Here is a 22,675-nt window from a genome sequence, read left to right on the forward strand (position 1 = left end):
CATTCTAGAGAGTTTTAGGAGTCAGCAGCAACATGCCATGAATAGAATAGTGTATTTTGTTGTGAGGGCAGATTTTTGCATAACATTCAGGTGCAGACACCATCATTACAAGAACTAGATCGAAATGGGGTAAAAAGGTATCCCAGTAACAGCTGAATACAGATAAAAATATCAACTACACCGGACAGTAAGAGGAGTAGAGGGAGAACACACAGCTGAGCCGAAAACAGGCTTTCTTCATATTTTTCTCAGTTGATATTGAGAGTTGAGACAAAACGTGTAAAAAAAAAAAAAAAAAAAAAAAAGTCGTGTTTTTTTATTCCTTTTAAATGGTCACAAAGCAAAAGATGCAATATATATGAAAATAACTATTATGCGCCCTGTAAATACCAAGCAACTCCAGTGCTGTGACACAGTTGCTCCTGCTGGTCTGCCCCGCGACTGCTGCAGCCAATCACTGGCCTTAGCAATGTAAAGGCGCATTTACACTGTTAGATTATGGTGAACAAGAATACTCATATCACGATAATCGTGTAGTGTATACAGGCTGCCAATAACCCAATGAATGAGAAAAACACTCATTCGTCAGGTGAAATGATTTTTAAGCAGGCTTAAAACATTTTCTCAGCAGCACATCTTCCTGTGTAAACAGGACCTGTGCTGCAGAGAACAATGGCAGCCTATGTTCACTGAATGATTACAAATCGTTCAGTGAACAGCGGAAGTGCGGTCTAGGTGAATAAATAGGCAACTAAGCATCGGCTGATCAGCAGGGCTGTGGAGTTGGTAACCAAACCTCCGACTCCTCAATTTCCCTGACTCCTGGCTAAGGGTATGTGCACACGTAATTTTGAGCTCTACGGATTTTTCCGCAGCGGATTCAAGAAATCCGCAGGTAAAAGGCACTGCGTTTTACCTGCGGATTTTGTGCGGATTCCACCTGCGGTTTTACACCTGCGGATTCCTATTATGGAGCAGGTGTAAACCGCAGCGGAACCGCACAAAGAATTGACATGCTGCGGAATCTAACCCGCAGCATTTCCGCACGTTTTTTTCCGCAGCATGGGCACTGCGGATTGCGTTTTCCATAGGCTTACATTGTAATGTAAATGCACGGAAAGCTGCTGTGGACCCGCAACTGCAGATCCGCTGTGGATCCGCAGCAAAACCTGCAACGTGTGCACATAGAGTGCACCACAAACTCAGCTCAACTAAAAGCCGAGACCCTTGGATGAGGAATAAGACAGATATTTATGTCACAACTTTCCCAAATTCTTATGAAAACATTTACAGCACAACCTGCATTGTACTACTGCACGCAATTTATTATATATTTTAGGAGTTGGAGTCTGCCCATTTTATGCTGACAGACTCCGCAGCCCTGCTGATCAGCAAATGAGTTGCTGACAGGCGGTCGTTAAGTGCTGTGCAACGACTAATGTAAACCAACCCTTCATAGTATGGTGGGCACATGACAACTGAGGCCAGTGACTGCTAGCAGTGGTCACATGCACATGTTCATCAGGTATTGACGGCATGGAAGTGAACAGGCAGGACCGCCAGGGTGGAGAGTGCTGAAATGGTATAGTATTGACAAGGTATTTAACTGCTTTGTGTCCTTTTTTACATCCCTAAATAAGCACTTAAAGAATAAAGAATTGCTATTTTTTCTATTTGAACATTTTCTTTGCTTGGTGTTCCTTTAATATTACAGTATAGCAGAGATGGAAACCTTTAAAGCTACTGCATAATTTTGGTGAAAAAAAAAATAAGAGATTAAAAACAACCCAAACTAATGTCTACAGGCATAATCTGACTACTACATCAAATCACAACGCATGCACAATATACTGTACACACGAGTCCATTCACTACTATTAAGAACTACAATTTATACACATTAAACAGGCTCTTGTAAAGCTTCCACAATGGCATGTTTCATGCACATAATTGAAGGCTTCTTTGAAGTTCATGGTGGTTATGTCTATAGCATATATTTAAAAAAGCCATTTACAATGTACCACCGCCAGCAAAAGAGCATTTTAGAAAATTGCCTGTATACTGGTGCTTTTTTGTTTAGAATAGTGGAGGTCTTTCCTCTTATGGTGTTTTTTTAGATTAGGACTGCCAATATGTAAGGACCCTTGACGCGGGTTGGCAGCTTAAATATTTTGGCCATAATATCGACCAATACCTTGCATACATTGTTATGTTTTTGGTGCACTGTATTTTTTCCGGGGTGCGGCTGGGCCCTAGATGGCTCTGCACACTGTGGCCTCTGTTCATACGGGATGCATTATGGTGAGCCCGCTATATGGCGTCATTAATAGGCTTTGAGCCATATACTTTGCATTCCTGTGTGAACACGCCACATACAGACTATTTGTTTGCACAGGTGCACCAAGCGGCCAATTCCTGATCGTAGGGTGGCTGCATTATCGGTATTATTGCACCTGTGCATTTGCCATCTTAATTTGGGTCCGCTGCACCCTGGTTAGTGCAATTGTTGGAGGCCTTGAACAGGTAAGCATCTTTGCCTGTATACTGGTGTTTTGTTTTGTTTTTTTCATTTTAGAAAATCACAACAATCTAATCTACTGTATGTTTACGAAGTTTCCTGCTAGTACAAAATGGCCTTACATTGAAAACCTCATTGATGATGAAATATCTAATTAAAAGCGGAATGGAAGAGCCGGAAAGCACAAGAACAACATGTAATAGAAGATAGAAACAAACAAATAAGACACACGTGCAGCAGCCATACAAAAAGGCATGGGACTAAACAGAGGTAACTAATATTCTGCTACACTACAGTCTGCTGATCAGAATAAAGTTGTGCCTAACACAAATAACTTGGATATGAACAAATAACATTTATTATTAATGGACTGGAGTTTTAAAGGTGTATTCTAGCCAGATGCATTTTACCTATTGATTGAACAGTGATAAATTGGAGGAGACTGTCTGCTCAGACCCTCCTACTAATCACCAGAAGGAGGTCCGAGCAGAGATGACAAAGAGCTCTGCTCCTGCATGTAAAGACAGTCGTAGCAATTTCCAACCTTATTACTGCAGGGACACCATTAAAAACTGTGTATTTCTGAGCTATTGATCCTGGGATGGGAAAAGCACATTATAATTCCTGCTGCAAAGTATCATCAAGCAGGCTGAAATCTAGTGGCAAGACAGGAATTGTTGTGGTGTTAACATGTACATCTCAGGATTCCTGAGAACTCTTGTTGGGAAATGCTAGTGTATGGCACAGTGCATGTTTGATGCGGCTCCATTCAAATGCCATCCAGTTAGTGATGAGCGAACGTGCTCAGATAACGTGTCATCAGAGTATCTTGGGCATGCTCAGATAATATGTTCGAGTGCCTGCATGTCTCACGGCTGTTAGAGAGCCTCAACACATGGAAGGATTGCCTAACAAACAGGCATCCCCGAATGTGTTGCAGCTGTCTAACAGCCGTGAGACATGCACGCGAACATATTATCTGAGTATGCCCAAGATACTCTGATGACACGTTATCCGAGCATGTTCGCTCATCACTACATCTAGCCATTGTTTTATAATTTGTGGTTCTGGGACTCCCCATTCTGGTGATCAGTAAGGGTACCATCAGTGAGATTGACCTTTAACCCCTTTCTGCCATTAGACGTACTATTCCGTCCATGTGGGGTGGGCCCTACTTCCCAAGGACGGAATAGTACGTCCAGCGCGATTGGACGCGCTCACGGGGGGAGCACGGCCGGGTGTCAGCTGCTTATCGCAGCTGACATCCAGCTCTATGTGCCAGGAGCGGTCACGGACCGCCCCCGGCACATTAACCCCCGGCACACCACGATCAAACATGATCGCGATGTGCCGGCGGTGCAAGGAAGCATCGCGCAGGGAGGGGGCTTCCTGCGGGCTTCCCTGAGCCCCCCGCAGCAACGCGATGTGATCGCGTTGCTGCGAGGGTCTCCTACCTTCCTCCCTGCAGCAAGGCCCGGATCCAAGATGGCCGCGGCATCCGGGTCCTGCAGGGAGGGAGGTGGCTTCACAGAGCCTGCTCAGAGCAGGCACTTGGTAACGCTGCAGCGCTCTTTGACAGATCGGTGATCTGACAGAGTGCTGTGCAAACTGTCAGATCAGCGATCTGTATTGTCCCCCCCTGGGACAAAGTAAAAAAGTTAAAAAAAAAAAATTTCCAAGTGTGTAAAAAAAAATTAAAAAAAAAAATCCTAAATAATGAAAAAAAAAATTATTATTCCCATAAATACATTTCTTTATCTAAATAAAAAAAAAAAAAAAATAATAAAAGTAAACATATTTAGTATTGCCGTGTCCGTAACGACCCGACCTATAAAGCTGTACCACTAGTTAACCCCTTCAGTAAACACCGTAAGAAAAAAAAAACGAGGCAAAAAACAACGCTTTATTATCATACCGCCGAACAAAAAGTGGAATAACACGCGATGAAAAAGCAGGATATAAATAACCATGGTACCGCTGAAAGCGTCATCTTTTCCCGCAAAAAAACGAGCCGCCATACAGCATCATCAGCAAAAAAATTAAAAAGTTATAGTCCTCAGAATAAAGCGATGCAAAAATAATTTTTTTCTATAAAATAGTTTTTATCGTATAAAAGCGCCAAAACATAAAAAAAAAAAAAAGATATAAATGAGGTGTCGCTGTAATCGTACTGACCCGAAGAATGAAACTGCTTTATCAATTTTACCAAACGCGGAACGGTATAAACGCCTTCCCCAAAAGAAATTCATGAATAGCTGGTTTTTGGTCATTCAGCCTCACAAAAATCTGAATAAAAAGCGATCAAAAAATGTCACGTGCTCGAAAAGGTTACCAATAAAAACGTCAACTCGTCCCGCAAAAAACAAGACCTCACATGACTCTGTGGACTCAAATATGGAAAAATTATAGCTCTCAAAATGTGGTAACGCAAAAAATATTTTTTGCAATAAAATGCGTCTTTCAGTGTGTGACGGCTGCCAATCATAAAAATCCGCTAAAAAACCCGCTATAAAAGTAAATCAAACCCCCCTTCATCACCCCCTTAGTTAGGGAAAAATTAAAAAATTAAAAATGTATTTATTTCCATTTTCCCATTAGGGCTAGGGTTAAGGCTACAGTTAGGGTTGGGGCAAAAGTTAGGTTTATGGTTTGGATTACATTTGCGGTTGGGAATAGGGTTGGGATTATGGTTAGGGCTGTGTCTGGGTTAGAGGTGTGGTTAGGGTTACCGTTGGGATTAGGGTTAGGGGTGTGTTTGGATTAGGGTTTCAGTTATAATTGGGGGGTTTCCACTGTTTAGGCACATCAGGGGCTCTCCAAACGCGACATGGCGTCCGATCTCAATTCCAGCCAATTCTGCGTTGAAAAAGTAAAACAGTGCTTCTTCCCTTCCGAGCTCTCCCGTGTGCCCAAACAGGAGTTTACCCCAACATTTGGGGTATCAGCGTACTCAGGGCAAATTGGACAACAACTTTTGGGGTCCAATTTCTCCTTTTACCCTCGAGAAAATACAAAACTGGGGGCTAAAAAATAATTTTGAGGGGAAATTATTTTTTTATTTTCACGGCTCTGCGTTATAAACTGTAGTAAAATACTTGGGGGCTCAAAGTTCTCACAACACATCTAGATAAGTTCCTTGGGGGGTCTAGTTTCCAATATGGGGTCACTTGTGGGGGGTTTCTACTGTGTAGGTACATTAGGGGCTCTGCAAACACAATGTGACGCCTGCAGACCATTCCATCTAAGTCTGTATTCCAAATGGCGCTCCTTCCCTTCCGAGCCCTCCCATGCGCCCAAACGCTGGTTCCCCCCCACATATAGTGTATCAGCGCACTCAGGACAAATTGCACAACAACTTTTGGGGTCCAATTTCTCCTGCTACCCTCAGGAAAATACAAAACTGGGGGCTAAAAAATAATTTTTGTGGGAAAAAAATTTGTTTTATTTTTACGGCTCTGCATTATAAACTTCTGTGAAGCTCTTGGTGGGTCAAAGTGCTTACCACACATCTAGATAAGTTCCTTAGTGGGTCTACTTTTCAAAATGGTGTCACTTGTGAGGGGGTTTCAATGTTTAGGCACATCAGTGGCTCTCCAAACGCAACATGGCGTCCCATCTCAATTCCTGTCAATTTTGCATTGAAAAGTAAACGGCGCTCCTTCCCTTCCGAACTCTCCCATGCGCCCAAACAGTAGTTTACCCCCACATATGGGGTATCGGCGTACTCAGGACAAATTGTACAACAACCTTTGAGGTCCATTTTCTCCTGTAACCCTTGGTAAAATAAAACAAATTGGAGCTGAAGTAAATTTTTTGTGGAAAAAAAGTTAAATGTTCATTTTTATTTAAACATTCCAAAAATTCCTGTGAAGCACCAGAAGGGTTAATAAACTTCTTGAATGTGGTTTTGAGAACCTTGAGGGGTGCAGTTTTTAGAATGGTGTCACACTTGGGTATTTTCTATCATATAGACCCCTCAAAATGACTTCAAATGAGATGTGGTTCCTAAAATAAAATGGTGTTGTAAAAATGAGAAATTGCTGGTCAACTTTTAACCCTTATAACTCCCTAACAAAAAAAATTTTGGTTCCAAAATTGTGCTGATGTAAAGTAGACATGTGGGAAATGTTACTCATTAAGTATTTTGTGTGACATATCTCTGTGATTTAGTTGCATAAAAATTCAAAGTTGGAAAATTGCGAAATTTTCAAAAGTTTCGCCAAATTTCCATTTTTTTCACAAATAAACGCAGGTAATATCAAATAAATTTTACCACCATCATGAAGTACAATATGTCACGAGAAAACAATGTCAGAATCACTGGGATCCGTTGAAGCCAGAGTTATAAACTCATAAATGGGACAGTGGTCAGAATTGTAAAAATTGGCCCGGTCCATAACGTGCAAACCACCCTTGGGGTAAAGGGGTTAATATTTATCACCTATCCTAAAAAAAATTTAATAAAATATATTATATATATATATATATATATATATATATATATATATATATATATATGTATATATATATATATATATATATATATATATATATATATATACATACATATACATACACACACATATATATATATATATATATATATATATATATATATATATATATATGTGTGTGTATGTATATGTATGTATATGTATATATATATATATATATATATATATATATATATATATATATATATATATATATATATACACACACACACATACACATAGATACACACCTCGTTTAGAGATTTTTCTGTATATTGTACATTCACACTGAAGGCATCAAAACTATGAATTAACACATGTGGAATTATATACTTAATTACATACTTAAAAAAGTGTGAAACAACTGAAATGATGTCTTATATTCTAGGTTCTTCAAAGTAGCCACCTTTTGTTTTGATGACTGCTTTGCACACTCTTGGCATTCTCTTGATGAGCTTCAAGACGTAGTCACCGGGAATGGTCTTCCAACAATCTTTGGGCTATGTGCACACGTTCAGGTTTTTTTGCGCTAAAAACGCTATAAAAACTCATTAAAAACACATACATTATGCATCCTATCATTTAAAATGCATTCTGCATGTTTTGTGCACATGATGCGTTTTTTTTTGCAGAAAAAGAACGCATCGCGGTAAAAAAAAGCAGCATGTTTATTAATTTTGCGGATTTTCTGCGTTTTTCCCACTATTCTATGCATTTGGGAAAAACGCACACAAAAAACGCACCAAAAACGCGGATTTCTGGCAGAAATGTCCGGTTATTGTCAGGAAAATTTCTGCAAGAAATCCTGACGTGTGCACATACCCTTAAGGATTTCCCAGAGATGCTTAGCACTTGTTGGACCTTTTGCCTTCACTCTGCGGTCCAGCTCACCCCCAAACCATCTCGATTGGGTTCAGGTCTGGTGACTGGAGGCCAGGTCATCTGGCGTAGCACCCATCACTCTCCTTCTTGGTAAAATAGCCCTTACACAGCCTCGAGGTGTGATTGGGGTCATTGTCCTGTTGAAAAATAAATGATGGTACAACTAAACGCAAACCGGATGGAATAGCATGCCACTGCAAGATGCTGTGGTAGCCATGCTGGTTCAGTATGCCTTCAATTTTGAATAAATCCCCAACAGTCTCACCAGCAAAGCACCCCCACACCTCCTCATCCATGCTTCACGGTGGGAACCAGGCATGTAGAGTCCATCCATTCACCTTTTCTGCGATGCACAAAGACACGGTGGTTGGAACCAAAGATCTCAAATTTGGAGTCATCAGACTAAAGCACAGATTTCCACTGGTCTAATGTCCATTCTTTGTGTTCTTTAGCCCAAACAAGTCTCTTCTTCTTGTTGCCTGTCCTTAGCAGTGGTTTCCTAGCAGCTTTTTTTTACCATGAAGGCCTGCTGCACAAAGTCTCCTCTTAGCAGTTGTTGTAGAGAGGTGTCTGCTGCTAGAACTCTGTGTGGCATTGACCTGGTCTCTAATCTGAGCTGCTGTTAACCTGCGATTTCTTAGGCTGGTGACTAAACTTATCCTCAGAAGCAGAGGTGACTCTTGGTCTTCCTTTCCTGGGGCGGTCCTCATGTGAGCCAGTTTCTTTGTAGAGCTTGATGGTTTTTGCCACTGCACTTGGGGACACTTTCAAAGATTTCCCAATTTTTCGGACTGACTGACCTTCATTTCTTAAAGTAATGATGGCCACTCGTTTTTCTTTACTTAGAATTTGTATTATGGCAGGAAAAAAGCAGCTAACAATCTATTCAGTAGGACTATCAGCTGTGTATCCACCAGACTTCTGCTCAACACAACTGATGGTCCCAACCCCATTTATAAGGCAAGAAATCCTACTTATTAAACCTGACAGGGCACACCTGTGAAGTGAAAACCATTCCCGATGACTACCTCTTGAAGCTCATCAAGAGAATGCCAAGAGTGTGCAAAGCAGTCATCAAAGCAAAAGGTGGCTACTTTGATGAACCTAGAATATAGACATAGTTTCAGTTGTTTTACACTTTTTGAAACTTTTCCACGTGTCAATTCATATTTTTGATGCCTTCAGTGTGAATGTACAATTTTCATAGTCACGAAAACACCAAAAAAATCCGGTCTGTACTAATAAAATATATATATATATATATATATATATATATATATATATATATATATATATATATATATATATATTAGACATACTTGGTATCATATCTCTATCAGACATACTTGGTATCAGCACGTTCAGAATCTCCTGTACTATTAAAAAACCCGATCGCTTAACGGCATTATGAGAATAAAAAAAAAAAATAAAAAAATAAAAATCAGAATTACATTTTTTGGTCGCCGCAACATTGCATTAAAATGGAATAACGGGCGATCAAAAGAACGTATCTGCACCAAAATGATAGAATTAAAAACGTCAGCTCGGCACGCAAAAAATAAGCCCTCACCCAACCCGACATCGAAAAATAGAGACACTACGGGTATCGGCTTTTTCATTTGAGAATCTCTCCCAATTTAGAGGAAAGAAGGGGAACGGATGACAAAAATGTACCCAGAGCTTAATACTAGGCAGATCGCATTTTCACTTTAAATAGCAGACTATAGCGCGCTAGAATTTCTCACTTGATTTTGAAAGCAGAGGGCAGGAAAAAGAATAGATTACGAAGTGCTATACTAAAACAAGCTGATTAAATAGTAACAGAGAAAACTCGCCATACTACTAAAAGAAATCAGCTAGAAAGCCTGTGAAACATACAATACACAGTGCACCTTGTGGTGAAACAGACAATGCCTCCTATTACCACACATACACCCAAATGATTCATAGAGCTCTACCTTTACCTGTGTTATCTGATCTTGAAATCTGACCGTCAGCTTTCCTGGCCATGTGTATGTGCGGCCCCTGTTTCGCTTGATCACTGAGGAAAGTTTGCGGCCAGGCTGCCTGTCTACCTGCATTGCATGGTGTGTCATGGACAGTGGTAAAGGAGTACATCATCCCATAAGTCAGAAGATCTCATGTTAATAATTGCCTTAGACGCCCCGCCTCTGGTATGCTGCACTCCAGCTAGTAATCTGACTGCCTGCCCAACAGGTCAATAGGGTGGTTTATACCCGCTTTAAAACCTGAAGCACTTCTACAATGGTAGATAGTAAAAACTGAAAAGAATGGCTAAAGATTGCCAATTCTAGATGTGCCATGCTGATCGGCTCCGACCCAAAAAGACTGAATGCGGTCATAAATTCAAAGAGAACGTCTACACAATTTTAGTGTAAGGCGGTGCATATTTAGGGTTAGACTGGAATTAGATAATCATTTGCCAGTAAACTAATTTCTATCTAATGAAAGCCCCAGATAGTTGGCTTTTTTATGCTAGTTTTCAGCGGCATTTGGCAGCACCAGCTTTGTCTAAGATTTCAGAAATCTCATACACTCAGCTTGTCATCAGTATTTTGTGCTTTGTTTCTTTTCTGGACATAGAGCAGGCCACTTTTAGCATTTTTCATCCATTGAATGGAAAAAAAACGTACGAAGAAAACGCAGCAAAAACACTGTAAAACTTGTGTTTTTGCCACAGCTTTTTTTTCTGCAAGCACTCCAGTTTTGCTGCAGAAAAAATAAGCAGCAAAAACACCCAGTGTGAACTTAGCCTTAAACTCCAGCTGTGGCCAGTTGAAAACACCAAATGGGGCTGTACAGTCCAACGCTCTTCAATGTTTAGCAGCTACTGAGGATCAGCCCTTATTTTGGAGAATAGGAGAGGAGCTGCAATCCCCAGCTATGGCGCTATACACCAAAAGGGGCCGTTCTGTCCTGCTCCATTCAGCGTTTACATCCGGCCACCAAAAAAAAAAAAAATAAGCTGATCAGTGAGGGTGCTGGGCGTCAGACAACCTACATATCAGATTTTGATGACGTATCCTTTGGATAGGTTTTAACGAGGTTATCCAGGGTTGAGGTTAAATTCTGCAGTCACTGTATGAGACTGGAGACTTGAATACGCACAAAGCACGACCGCGAGCTGTAGGGATTCTCCAGTGCCAGTAGTCACGTGACCACAAGTATGCGATTTCAAAACTTCAGGCCACATTCCCACTTGACATACCCAGACTAACTCAATTTACTTGAATTGAGGGAGGCCGTGCACGTCTTGTCGGCACGTGACTACGTATAGGCAAATCGCATACTTCATACTTGTGGTCAAGTGACTGTCGGGCACCAGAGAATCCCCACAGCATATGGCACGCACGCTATGAGGATTCGAAAGTGAGCAGTCAAATAAAGTGACTGTGGACTTTAACCTCAAGCCTGGACAACTCCTTTAATATTACATTCCTGGATAATCCCTTTAACTTCCACAACTATCCTATTCAACGTTTAGTCTTTATTTTTTCATCAGATAATGGAACTAATCCATAATAAAAGCAGTAATATTTAAGAACACGGTAATATGATCGTTTTACCATAATACATACGGTAAATCCGCTGCTCACTCCGGAAAGGTCTTAATATTTTGTCTGGTGTGAATCTACGATTCGTTTTCCTTCTATAAGGATTCTAATTAGGCTACGGCTGTTAACTTCAATCAGCAAACTCAGAACATGAACCAATAACCAGAAGCAGCATAAAATACTAAGATCATTGTCTAGCTTCCAGCGTACAAGCCTGTTCACAACAAACAAAACTGACAAGCAGAATAGGACGTCTACCCAGCATTTACCCACCCGCCACCGTACACCAAACAATACAGCTATTCTTACCAGACAAACACTGCTGCTCTTGACCAAGACACAATTCATTCCTGGCATAGTTGATATCTCATTAATATGGCAAGCGTGACTGAAAGAATGTTAGGTCTCTAAACTACACAGAAATAAATGTTTTTACTGGCAAATTAACATTTTCACTGTATTACACAGCGGTCTTTTTCATATAAAATAACATTCATCAGGCTGGACCGTTCTGACAGCTTACAATTATTTTCTTTAGTCATTTTCCCTAACTTTTAAAAAGGTTCATAAACAACTGAAGTCATGTAAAGTAACAGACTGCCCTCATCCATCCTTCCTGGGTCCATTGCCTGCTCACCCACACTGCTTCAGTCTTTGTGTTTTGCCTGCTGTGGTGACGTCACAACTACAGCACACATTACCGCTGCAGACAATCATTGATCTAAGTGGATTGTCCCGTATATATCAGCAGAGCTCTGATTGGCTGACGTGTCAATGTACGCTGTAGTCATGACAGCACTGCTGCAGCCAACACAGAGAATAGAGCAGCAGTGAGGAGCCGGCGCTCTACTTGGAGGAGATGACTACTATCTCCCTGTTATTTAAAATAAAAGTGTTTTAGCAGAAAAATACTAAATGTGAAGTTACTACAGTTTAATGAATTGGTACACGTGTCAGAAGATCACTATGCCTCATGTACTTCACCATATATGAGGCATATGGGGCCTCTAGTGTACCGCCTCCGTATATCTCCAGTTTCAAAGGGTGTTCTTAAAGTTTAAAAGTTACCCCTATCTACTTTCCGATTGCTGGAAGCGGCTCCCACTGATCCAGAGACCTGGGTCTCTGAAAAGCTGGAGTACCCCTTCATTCATTCTTAATGGGAGCACTGGAAATTGCAGAGCACAGCGCTCAGCTGATATTCCGTCCTCCTATTAGAATGAATGGAGAGACAGTACATATAATTGACAGCCACTTCAGTCAAGGCTCATCAAAGCCCCTGTTCTTGGGATCGGTAGGGGCCACAGTGGTTGAAAGCCCAGCAATCACAAAGTTATGCCCTTTCTTTAGGATAGAAGGTCACTTTCAAACATGAGGACACCCGTTTACACTTTTTGAGATCAGGATACGAATTGGATGCCAATCTGGTCAATATTTTACATCAGTATTTATAAGTCCAAACATACAATGAATACAAAATATATCTTTCCATTGTGCATTTTCTCTGTATGAATAGATATAAAAACAATAGCCATGTGAAAGTCGGATTAGTGTGGATTAACTCTTAGCATATCAAAGCAACTGGTGCTTTTAACGTGCACACCAGGTATATTTAGACAAGAGTGTTCAGCATTTCTAGCAATGCACTGTGAAGCACTAGTACACATAATATATGTATATATAAAAATGTCTATTAAATAAACGAATTAAAAGGGAACCTGTTATTTTTGTTGGAAAAAAAGTTAAAAAGGGCTTTCCCACAAAGTTCAAATTGGAATATTATTAAAATTACACAATTAGAGGCGTAAAAAAAAAAAATGTTCCTATGCTGAGATAATCTTATAAATGTGCCCCTTCTGTGTACTGTGTAATGGCGGTGTCTGACTGTGCAGGAACATGGTCTGATCATACCACAGCTCCTGGGCAGGGGAGGAAGAAAATGAGGATACAAAAAGGAGGACAGCCGGGATCACAGCCAATTTTTTCTTTGAGGCAAAACATTGCCTAATAAACAGGCAACCCCCACATTTATTCAAGCTGTCAAGCAGTCGCTTACACCTGTTCCTCAATAGGAATCCGCAGGTGAAATTCACACAAAAAAACACTGGAAATCCGAGGTAAATCCGCAGGTAAAACGCAGTGCCTTTTACCTGCGGATTTTTCAAAAATGCTGCGGAAAAATCTCACACGAATCCACAACTTGGGCACATAGCCTTAGGGTTAAGGTTGGAATTAGGGTTAAGATTAGGCATGTGGTTAGGGTTATGGTTAGGGGTGAGTTGTGGTTAGGGTTGGGATTAGAGTTACGGGTGTGTTGGGGTTAGGGTTGTGATTAGGGTTATGGGCGTGTTGGTGTTAGTGTTGGAGTTAGAATTGAGGGGTTTCCACTATTTAGGCACATCAGGGGTCTCCAAACGCAACATGGCGCCACCACTGATTCCAGCCAATCTTGTATTCAAAAAGTCAAATGGTGCTCCCTCCCTTCCGAGTCCTGTCGTGCGCCCAAACAGTGGTTCCCCCCCACATATGGGGTATCGGCGTACTCAGGACAAATTGTACAATAACTTTTGTGGTCCAGTTTCTGTTTTTACCCTTGGGAAAATGAAAAAAAATTGTTGCTAAAAGATCATTTTTGTGACTAAAGTTAAAAGTTCATTTTTTCCTTCCATGTTGCTTCTGCTGCTGTGAAGCACCTGAAGGGTTAATAAACTTTTTGAATGTGGTTTTGAGCACCTTGAGGGGTGCAGTTTTTAGAATCGTGTCACTTTTGGGTATTTTCAGCCATACAGACCCCTCCAACTGATTTCAAGTGTGAGGTGGTGCCTAAAACAAATGGTTTTGTAAATTTCGTTGTAAAAATGAGAACTCGCTGGTCAAATTTTAACCCTTATAACTTCCTAGCAACAAAAAAAAAAGGTTTCCAAAATTGTGCTGATGTAAAGTAGGCATGTGAGTAATGTTATTTATTAACTATTGTGTCACATAACTCTCTCGTTTAACAGAATAAAAATTAAAAATTTAAAAGTAGCGAAATTTTCAAAATTTTCGCCAAATTTCCATTTTTTTCACAAATAAAAGCAAAAATTATCGACCTAAATTTACCACTAACATGAAGCCCAATATGTCACGAAAAAACAGTCTCAGAACCGCTAGGATCCGTTGAAGCGGTCCTGAGTTATTACCTCATAAAGGGACACTGGTCAGAATTGCAAGAAACAGCCAGGTTAAGGTCAAAATAGGCTGGGTCATGGAGGGGTTAATCATCGGGACCAGTTGTTTCCCCCAGCACTGGATTCTGGGCAGCTGGGACATTTATCTGCCTCCTGCAAGTGGGATCCCAGTGTGATCCCACTCTGCTGCTGCCCCCTCCCCACATGCTACATCTGACGATAAGACGCACCCACACTTTCCTTCCAAATTTGGAGGAAAATAAGTGAGTCTTATGGTCAGAAAAATACGGTAGGCTACGTCCCAACGGTCAGTAATTGACAGCGTTTTGGACGCAGCACATGTCCGCTGCATCCAAAGTGCTGTCTGCTTTTGAATGCAGCAGATTCCACATGCGTTCATTGAACTGTGCGGAATCACCGCGTCAACATTAACAGAAATAAACACTTGAAATAGATCACTCTGTTTGTAATGACTTTATATTATATATGAGTTTCACTTTTTGTATTGAAGAACTGAAATAAATTAACTTTTTGATGATATTCTAATTTTGTATATAGTTTGGTTTGTGTGAGCATTACCAGAAGTCTTCTAGCAACTTGTTCTTGAAAAACAGTCAGAACAGAGATAGCATCAATGTGCTAGTCATTGGTATTCTGGACTCATAACCTTAAATAGGTGACTTTGGCACCACAAATGAGACCATGAAGAGAACAGGACTCCAATTTTTTTCTGAGATATCCTGAAAATCAAACACCTGAATAGTGCCACAGACTATAAGGGTATGTTCCCACGATCAGTAAATAATGCGGGCTCGACGCTACGTACATCTGCAGCGTCCAAAAGTTACAGCATAGTGGATGGGATTTCATGAAATCCCATCTCCACTATGCGTGCAGGGACACTCGTGGCTTCCCTGCATAGACGGACATGCAGCACGTCTTTCCAGACCGCAGCATGTCAATTTCCATCTCCGCAAGATAAATATCACCGTTCCATGAACACATGCTGAATTACTGGCGTTCAAAAGCCGGCAGCGATTTGGACGGTGCGGATAGGTGCTGCGTCCAAAGCGATGCCGTATACGGAACGTGGGAACATACCCGAATGGGTCCACAGCTGTCTGTGGAATATAGGGACAATGCACATATGATGAAGGCTGGCATCTGAACAAATCATTAAAACACTGACAAATTTCCAGGCACATAGCCACCTCCATAGAACAGAGGCTTATACAATGAATAGATATAAACAAGAAGAACTAGCCCGCTCAAATTTTAATCCTGCTTTAAATACAGACATAAAACTAGATCAGACAGAAAGGTAAACTTGAAGAAGAGACTTGTGAGTTCAGAAAACACCATATAGCTGCCACATATTTAATTTAGACCAAGCAACAGGTCAGGTAGTGTTGTTCAAGTTAAAGAAAATCTCATCATCATTTTTATATCGGCTTCAGTCTGCCCCCCTTGTGTGAAAGCATGTAACTATGATAATTCCAAAAATGCTTCCGAGAACAAAACAGAGGCCAAGTAACGACTGACAACAGACTGATCCCTGATACTGCAATGCCGTGAAAAGAATCTCCCCCTGCAGTCTCACAGACTCTGCATAATTCATGTTACATGTCTAAGTATATACACTAAAAGTGAGCAGTTACATTCACATACCGTATAAAAAGGGTAAACAAAACAAATTAATTTATTGCAAAATTAAATTGAAATTTAAAGAGCCTCCTCCAGCCTCAACCATGCCAATAATGCTGACAGCCAATTATAACAGGAAGTCATCACTGGCATATATAGATAATATGCATTTACCCATGTTTCTGCCATGAGTAGGCACTGAATGTCTTTACTAAATAATTATAGGATTCCAAAAATATTCTATAGGATCCAGAACCTGAAATCTGGGGCCTTAAATGTGTTGTCCCACGAACAAAGTACATCATCAATAGACCTAATAATAATTATTATTATTATTATTACACAACTGGATGTGTTTAAAAAGAAATGTTCTCGTGCCGAGATAGTCTCATAAATATGCCCCTGCTATGTACTGTGTAATGGCTGTGTCCAATCGTGCACAGCTGCTCCAGTTCATGGTCAGCACATACCAAAACTGCTGGTTTGGGGAGCGAGCATAAATTATTTACCATATTTTTTGGACTATAAGACGCACCAGACCATGAGACGCACCCCAAATTTTCAGAAGCAAAATAGGGAAAAAATATTAATGCGTCACATGGGGTCCATCTTACAGTCCGAATTCAGCTCCTCAATTTTCAATTCAGCTTACAGGGGGAGAGGGAATCTGAAGAGCTGGTGGAGCGTGGTCACAGGGAGTGTTCGGTGGTCAGGCGGTATGACTCCCATCCCAGATTGGTGCGGCAGGTTCGACGGTGCAAGTGGTGCGGGGCTCAGCCGACATTTTTTGAAACCCCAGAGCCCCCGCACATCCATTGCGATGAGCGGTGGCCTCCGGGAAATCCCATACCAGGCTGGTGCGGCAGGTTCAGCGGTGCTCAGTGGTGCGTGGGCTCCACCGGCATTTTGTGAAAGCCCGGAGGCCCCGCACCTCCATTGCGATGGTGCAGTGGCCTCCGGGAAAATGGCCCCCGGGGGCGGCGCATGCTCAGATTGAGATCTTGGCGACGGACTTTCACAAAATACTGGCTGAGACCCCGCACCACAGAGCACCGCCGAACCTGCCGCACCAGTCTGGGAAGGGAGTGTGATCATCGCCCTGCAGCGTCAGACGGGGACCGCCGCAGAATTGCCTGACTCCTGCTGCTGCCACACTACTTGTAAGTATATTCCGACTATAAGACGCACCCCCATTTTCCCCAAAAAATTTTTGGGAAAAAAGCGAGTCTTATAGCACAAAAGATACGGTATGATGAGAGTGTACAGACAAAAGCTGTGGTATGGCTCCTGCACGGTCAGACACCTCCATTACACAGTACATATAACATTTATCTCAGCACATGAACCTTTCAATTTAACACCTTCAATTGTGGAAATTAGTGTAAATCCAATATATGATTAAAATGTATTTTGTGCGTGGGACAACCCCGTTAAGTATCAAAACTCAGAAAATAAAAGTGTCCTTGTTGCCAATAGCAACAAATTTCAGTAAGAAATCTTCTAAATGCTTTGGAGCAGGCAACACACATAAATTAGTCAATGACAAAAACACAGCAATGTGGCATTAAATTAGTGCCCAAAGCCTAAGGCCGGATTCACAGTGTGTCGCGTTCAGGTCAGAAGACATACATACATCTGGCCCGCATTGTGGTCCAAACTCTGACCATGAAACACGGATGTATCGAATCTACCCTGTAGCACTCAGCTTTACAGCAAATAACTGAAGCTCAGAAGATAGATACTTGCAGGCAGCGAATATGTGGGCTAGGCTGTTGTATGGACCTTCTACCGGGCCAGCTGAGATGCTGCTGACTGGCCTGAAGCAAAGTAAATGAATGCCTATAGGTTATAATGGATGGTTGTGAGAAAAACACAGATGTCTGAATAAGGCTTAAAGAGGACTCACCAATTTAAAAAGTGTCCAGCCGTTATTTTACTCCCGATGCTCTCCTGAGTATTCCATTTTATTTTACTTTACATCTGCCGTATGTTTCTAGAGACCTGGTCCCTTTTTATTTACTGCCGATTTTTATTGTCTTTACCGAGGGGACGTTGCTCACAAGGTTCTTTAGGTGAGTGTTTTTAAGCTACTCTGCATAATGATCCAGTGAGTAACACCCCCTTGGAAAAGGCCATAAAAAGCAATAGTATGGAAAAAGGCCAATACCTCTGGAACCATATGTTGAATTAAAAAAATAAATAAAATTAGCCAGGAGCAGCAGTAATAAAATGAGGAAAAACTGTCTATTTTTAACCTTGCAATAGGTCCTCTTCAGGGGCTTTAGAGTATCATCTGCTGATATCGATAGGCTAGGGAAAAGTAAAAAATGTGTGTGGTAGCCTACCAACTCTTCCTGACAAATGAGGACTAGTGAGAGAAGGATACAGCATATCCGAATGTCCAATATCAGACTGCCTATAATTTTGTTCTTGATGTCAGGCAGCAACGCTCTCAGAGAACACAAGAGAAGTAGGTAGAGATAGCTGTCAGCTAAACAATGGTTCGGCAAACAGCTATTTATTCTATATGGGTAGATTTAAAAGGGAATCTTGTCATATGGATCAACCCTCCTAAACCATCTACCTGAACATGCAATTCATAGAAAGTTGAATACAATGATACCTTGATATCTGCGATTCGATGTGTTATTCCAAAGAAATGCATGTTTTTCTTAGATCATTACCGCTCAATTACATATATGGGCCAGACACTGATCTCCCCAAGAATCTACCTCCAGAGCTTATATTAAATGAGAGAGTTACCAGTGTGAGACATGTAGATCTGTCAGTCATTACATGTCTCACACGGATAACTCCCTTTTCATTTAACCCCTTAGTGACAGAGCCAATTTGGTACTTAATGACCGGGCTGTTGTGAATTCTGTGGCTGAGTTCACTTCTGTGGTCACAAGTGGTATTGCAGTCTCTGGGCTTCCTCCCTCAGGTGTTTTGGTGAGCTCGTTGGCTGCCTTGCTATTTAGCTCCACCTGAGTCTGTCTTCTTGCTCCTTGTCAATGTTCCAGTGTTGGATCTGAGCTACTGCATCTTTCCTTGGGCCTGCTGCTCTGCTAGATAAGTGCTTCTAGTTTGTTTTCTGTTTTTTCTGTCCAGCTTGCTATTAACTTTTGCTGGAAGCTCTGAGAAGCAAAGGGGTGCACCGCCGTGCTGTTAGTTCGGCACGGTGGGTCTTTTTGCCCCTTTGCGTGGTTTTCGTTTTAGGGTTTTTTGTAGACTGCATAGTTCTCTTTGCTATCCTCGCTCTGTCTAGAATATCGGGCCTCACTTTGCTGAATCTATTTCATTCCTACGTTTGTCTTTTCATCTTGCTAACAGTCATTATATGTGGGGGGCTGCCTATTCCTTTGGGGTATTTCTCTGAGGTAAGTCAGGCTTGTATTTCTATCTTCAGGCTAGTCAGCTCCTCAGGCAGTGCCGAGTTGCATAGGTAGTGATAGGTGCAATCCACTGCTGCTTATAGTTGTGTGAGGATAGATCAGGTACTGCAGTCTACAGAGATTCCACGTCTCAGAGCTCGTCCTATTGTTTTTGGTTATTGCCAGATCTCTGTATGTGCGCTGATTACTGCACGCTGTGTTGCCTGATTGCCAGCCATAACACCGGGCCAATTTTTGCAATTCTGACCACTGTCACTTTGTGAGGTTATAACTCTGGAACGCTTCAATGGATCCAGCTGATTCTGAGATTGTTTTTTCGTGACATATTGTACTTCAGGATAGTGGTAACATTTCTTCAATATTACTTGCGATTATTTATGAAAAAAACGGAAATATGGCGAAAATTTTTAAAATTTTGCAATTTTCAAACTTTGTATATTTATGCCCTTAAATCAGAGAGATATGTCACGAAAAATAGTTGATAAATAACATTTCCCACATGTCTACTTTACATCAGCACAATTTTGGAAACAAAATTTTTTTTTGTTATAACTCCCTAAGGGTTAAAAGTTGACCAGCAATTTCTCATTTTTACAACACCATTTTGTTTTTAGGGACCACATCACATTTGAAGACATTTTGAAGGGTCTATATGATAGAAAATAATGAAGTGTGACACCATTCTAAAAACTACACCCCTCAAGGTTCTCAAAACCACATTCAAGAAGTTTATTAACCATTTACGTGCTTCACAGGAACTGAAACAATGTGGAAGGAAAAAATGAACATTTAACTTTTTTTTGCAAACATCTTAATTCAGAACCATTTTTTTTTTATTTTCACAAGTGTAAAAACAGAAATGTAACCATAAATTTTGTTATGCAATTTCTCCTGAATACGCCAATACCCCATATGTGGGGGTAAACCACTTTTTGGGCGCACCGCAGAACTTAGAAGTGAAGGAGCGCCGTTTGACTTTTTCAATGCAGAATTGGCTGGAATTGAGATCGGACACCATGTCACGTTTAGAGAGCCCCTGATGTGCCTAAACAGTGGAAACACCCCACAAGTGACACCATTTTGGAAACTAGACCCCTTAAGGAACTTATCTAGATGTGTGGTGAGCACTTTGAACCCCCATGTGCTTCACAGAAGTTTATAACGTAGAGCCGTGAAAATAAAAAAAATCGCTTTTGTTTACACAAAAATGATCTTTTCGCCCACAAATTCTTATTTTCACAAGGGTAACAGGAGAAATTAGACCACAAAAGTTGTTGTGCGATTTCTCCTGAATACGTCGATATCCCATATGTGAGGGTAAACCACTGTTTGGGCGCACCGCAGAGCTTGGAAGTGAAGGAGCGCCATTTTACTTTTTCAATGTAGAATTGGCTGGAATTGAGATTGGACGCCATGTCGCGTTTGGAGAGCCCCTGATGTGCCTAAACAGTAGAAACCCCCCACAAGTGACCCCATTTTGGAAACTAGACCCCTTAAGGAACTTATCTAGATGTGTGGTGAGCACTTTGAACCCCCATGTGCTTCACAGAAGTTTATAAATGTAGAGCCGTGAAAATAAAAAATATTTTTTTTTCCCACAAAAACGATTTGTTAGCCCCCAAGTTTTTATTTTCACAAGGGTAACAAGAGAAATTGGACACCAAAAGTTGTTGTCCAATTTGTCCTGAGTATGCTGGTACCCAATATGGGGGGGTAAACCACTGTTTGGGCGCACGGCAGAGCTCGGAAGGAAGGAGTGCCGTTTTGGAATGCAGACTTTGATAGAATGGTCTGCGGGCATTATGTTGCGTTTGCAGAGCCCCTGATGTACCTAACCAGTAGAAACCCTCCACAAGTGACCCCAGTTTGGAAACTAGACCCCCCAAGGAACTTATCTAGATGTGTGGTGAGAACTTTGAATGCCCAAGTGCTTCACAGAAGTTTAGAATGCAGAGTCGTGAAAATAAAAAATATTTTTTTTTTCCACAAAAGAGATATTGCAGCCCCCAAGTTTTTATTTTCACAAGGGTAACAGGAGAAATTGGACTGCAATAGTTGTTGCACAATTTATCCCGAGTACGCTGATGCACCATATGTGGGGGTAAACCACTGTTTGGGCGCACGGCAGAGCTCGGAAGGGAAGGAGCGCCTTTTTGGAATGCAGACTTTGATAGAATGGTCTGTGGGCATTATGTTGCGATTGCAGAGCCCCTGATGTACCTAAACTGTAGTAACCCTCCACAAGTGACCCCATTTTGGAAACTAGACCCCCCAAGGAACTTATCTAGATGTGTGGTGAGAACTTTAAATGCCCAATTGCTTCACAGAAGTTTATAATGCAGAGTCATAAAAAAAATATATATATATATTTTTCCACAAAAAGGATTTTGTAGCCCCCAAGTTTTTATTTTCACAAGGGTAACAAGAGAAATTGGACCCCAGAAGTTGTTGTCCAATTTATCCCGAGTATGCTGATGCCAAATATGTGGGGGTAACCCACTGTTTGGGCGCACGGCAGAGCTCAGAAGGGAGGGAGCACCATTTGACTTTTTGAGCGCAATATTGGCTGTCGTGTTTGGAGACCCCCTGATGTACCTAAACAGTGGAAACCCCCCAATTCTAGCTTCAACCCAACTCCAACACACCCCTAACCCTAATCCCAACCCGATCCATAATCCTAATCACTAACCCTAACGATAATCCCAACCCTTACCCCAAAACAACCCTAACCATAACCCTAATCAAAACCCTAAATCCAACACCCCTAATCCTAATCTCAACCCTAACCTCAAACCTAACCCTAATCCCAATACACCCCTAATCACAACCCTAACCTTAACCCTAATCCCAAACCTAACCCTAATCCCAAGCGTAACCCTAATGCCAACCCTAACCCTAATAACAACCCTAATCCAAACCCTAACCCTAATCCCAACTCTAACCCTAACTTTAGCCCCAACCCTAACCCTAAGGCTACTTTCACACTTGCGTCGTTTGG

At 41.3% G+C, this 22,675-nt stretch overlaps 1 protein-coding gene across 3 annotated transcripts in view; it reads right to left on the bottom strand.

Annotated features, from left to right (window-relative positions):
• TJP2 (tight junction protein 2) overlaps positions 1-22,675 on the bottom strand; it is a 180,351-nt gene that overhangs the window by 86,502 nt on the left and 71,174 nt on the right. Inside the window, exon 1 of one of the 3 annotated variants that reach the window (XM_069763643.1) lies at positions 9,858-9,983. The exons of the other annotated variants lie outside the window; for them this stretch is intronic. Within the exon in view, the coding sequence (XP_069619744.1) occupies positions 9,858-9,974 (117 nt within the window). The 5' untranslated portion in view covers positions 9,975-9,983. Of the gene's footprint in view, positions 1-9,857; positions 9,984-22,675 lie in introns of those variants that run through there. 3 annotated transcript variants of the gene reach the window in all.

The sequence above is a fragment of the Ranitomeya imitator genome, chromosome 1 (assembly GCF_032444005.1).
Source record: "Ranitomeya imitator isolate aRanImi1 chromosome 1, aRanImi1.pri, whole genome shotgun sequence".
NCBI classification, from domain to species: Eukaryota; Metazoa; Chordata; class Amphibia; order Anura; family Dendrobatidae; genus Ranitomeya; species Ranitomeya imitator.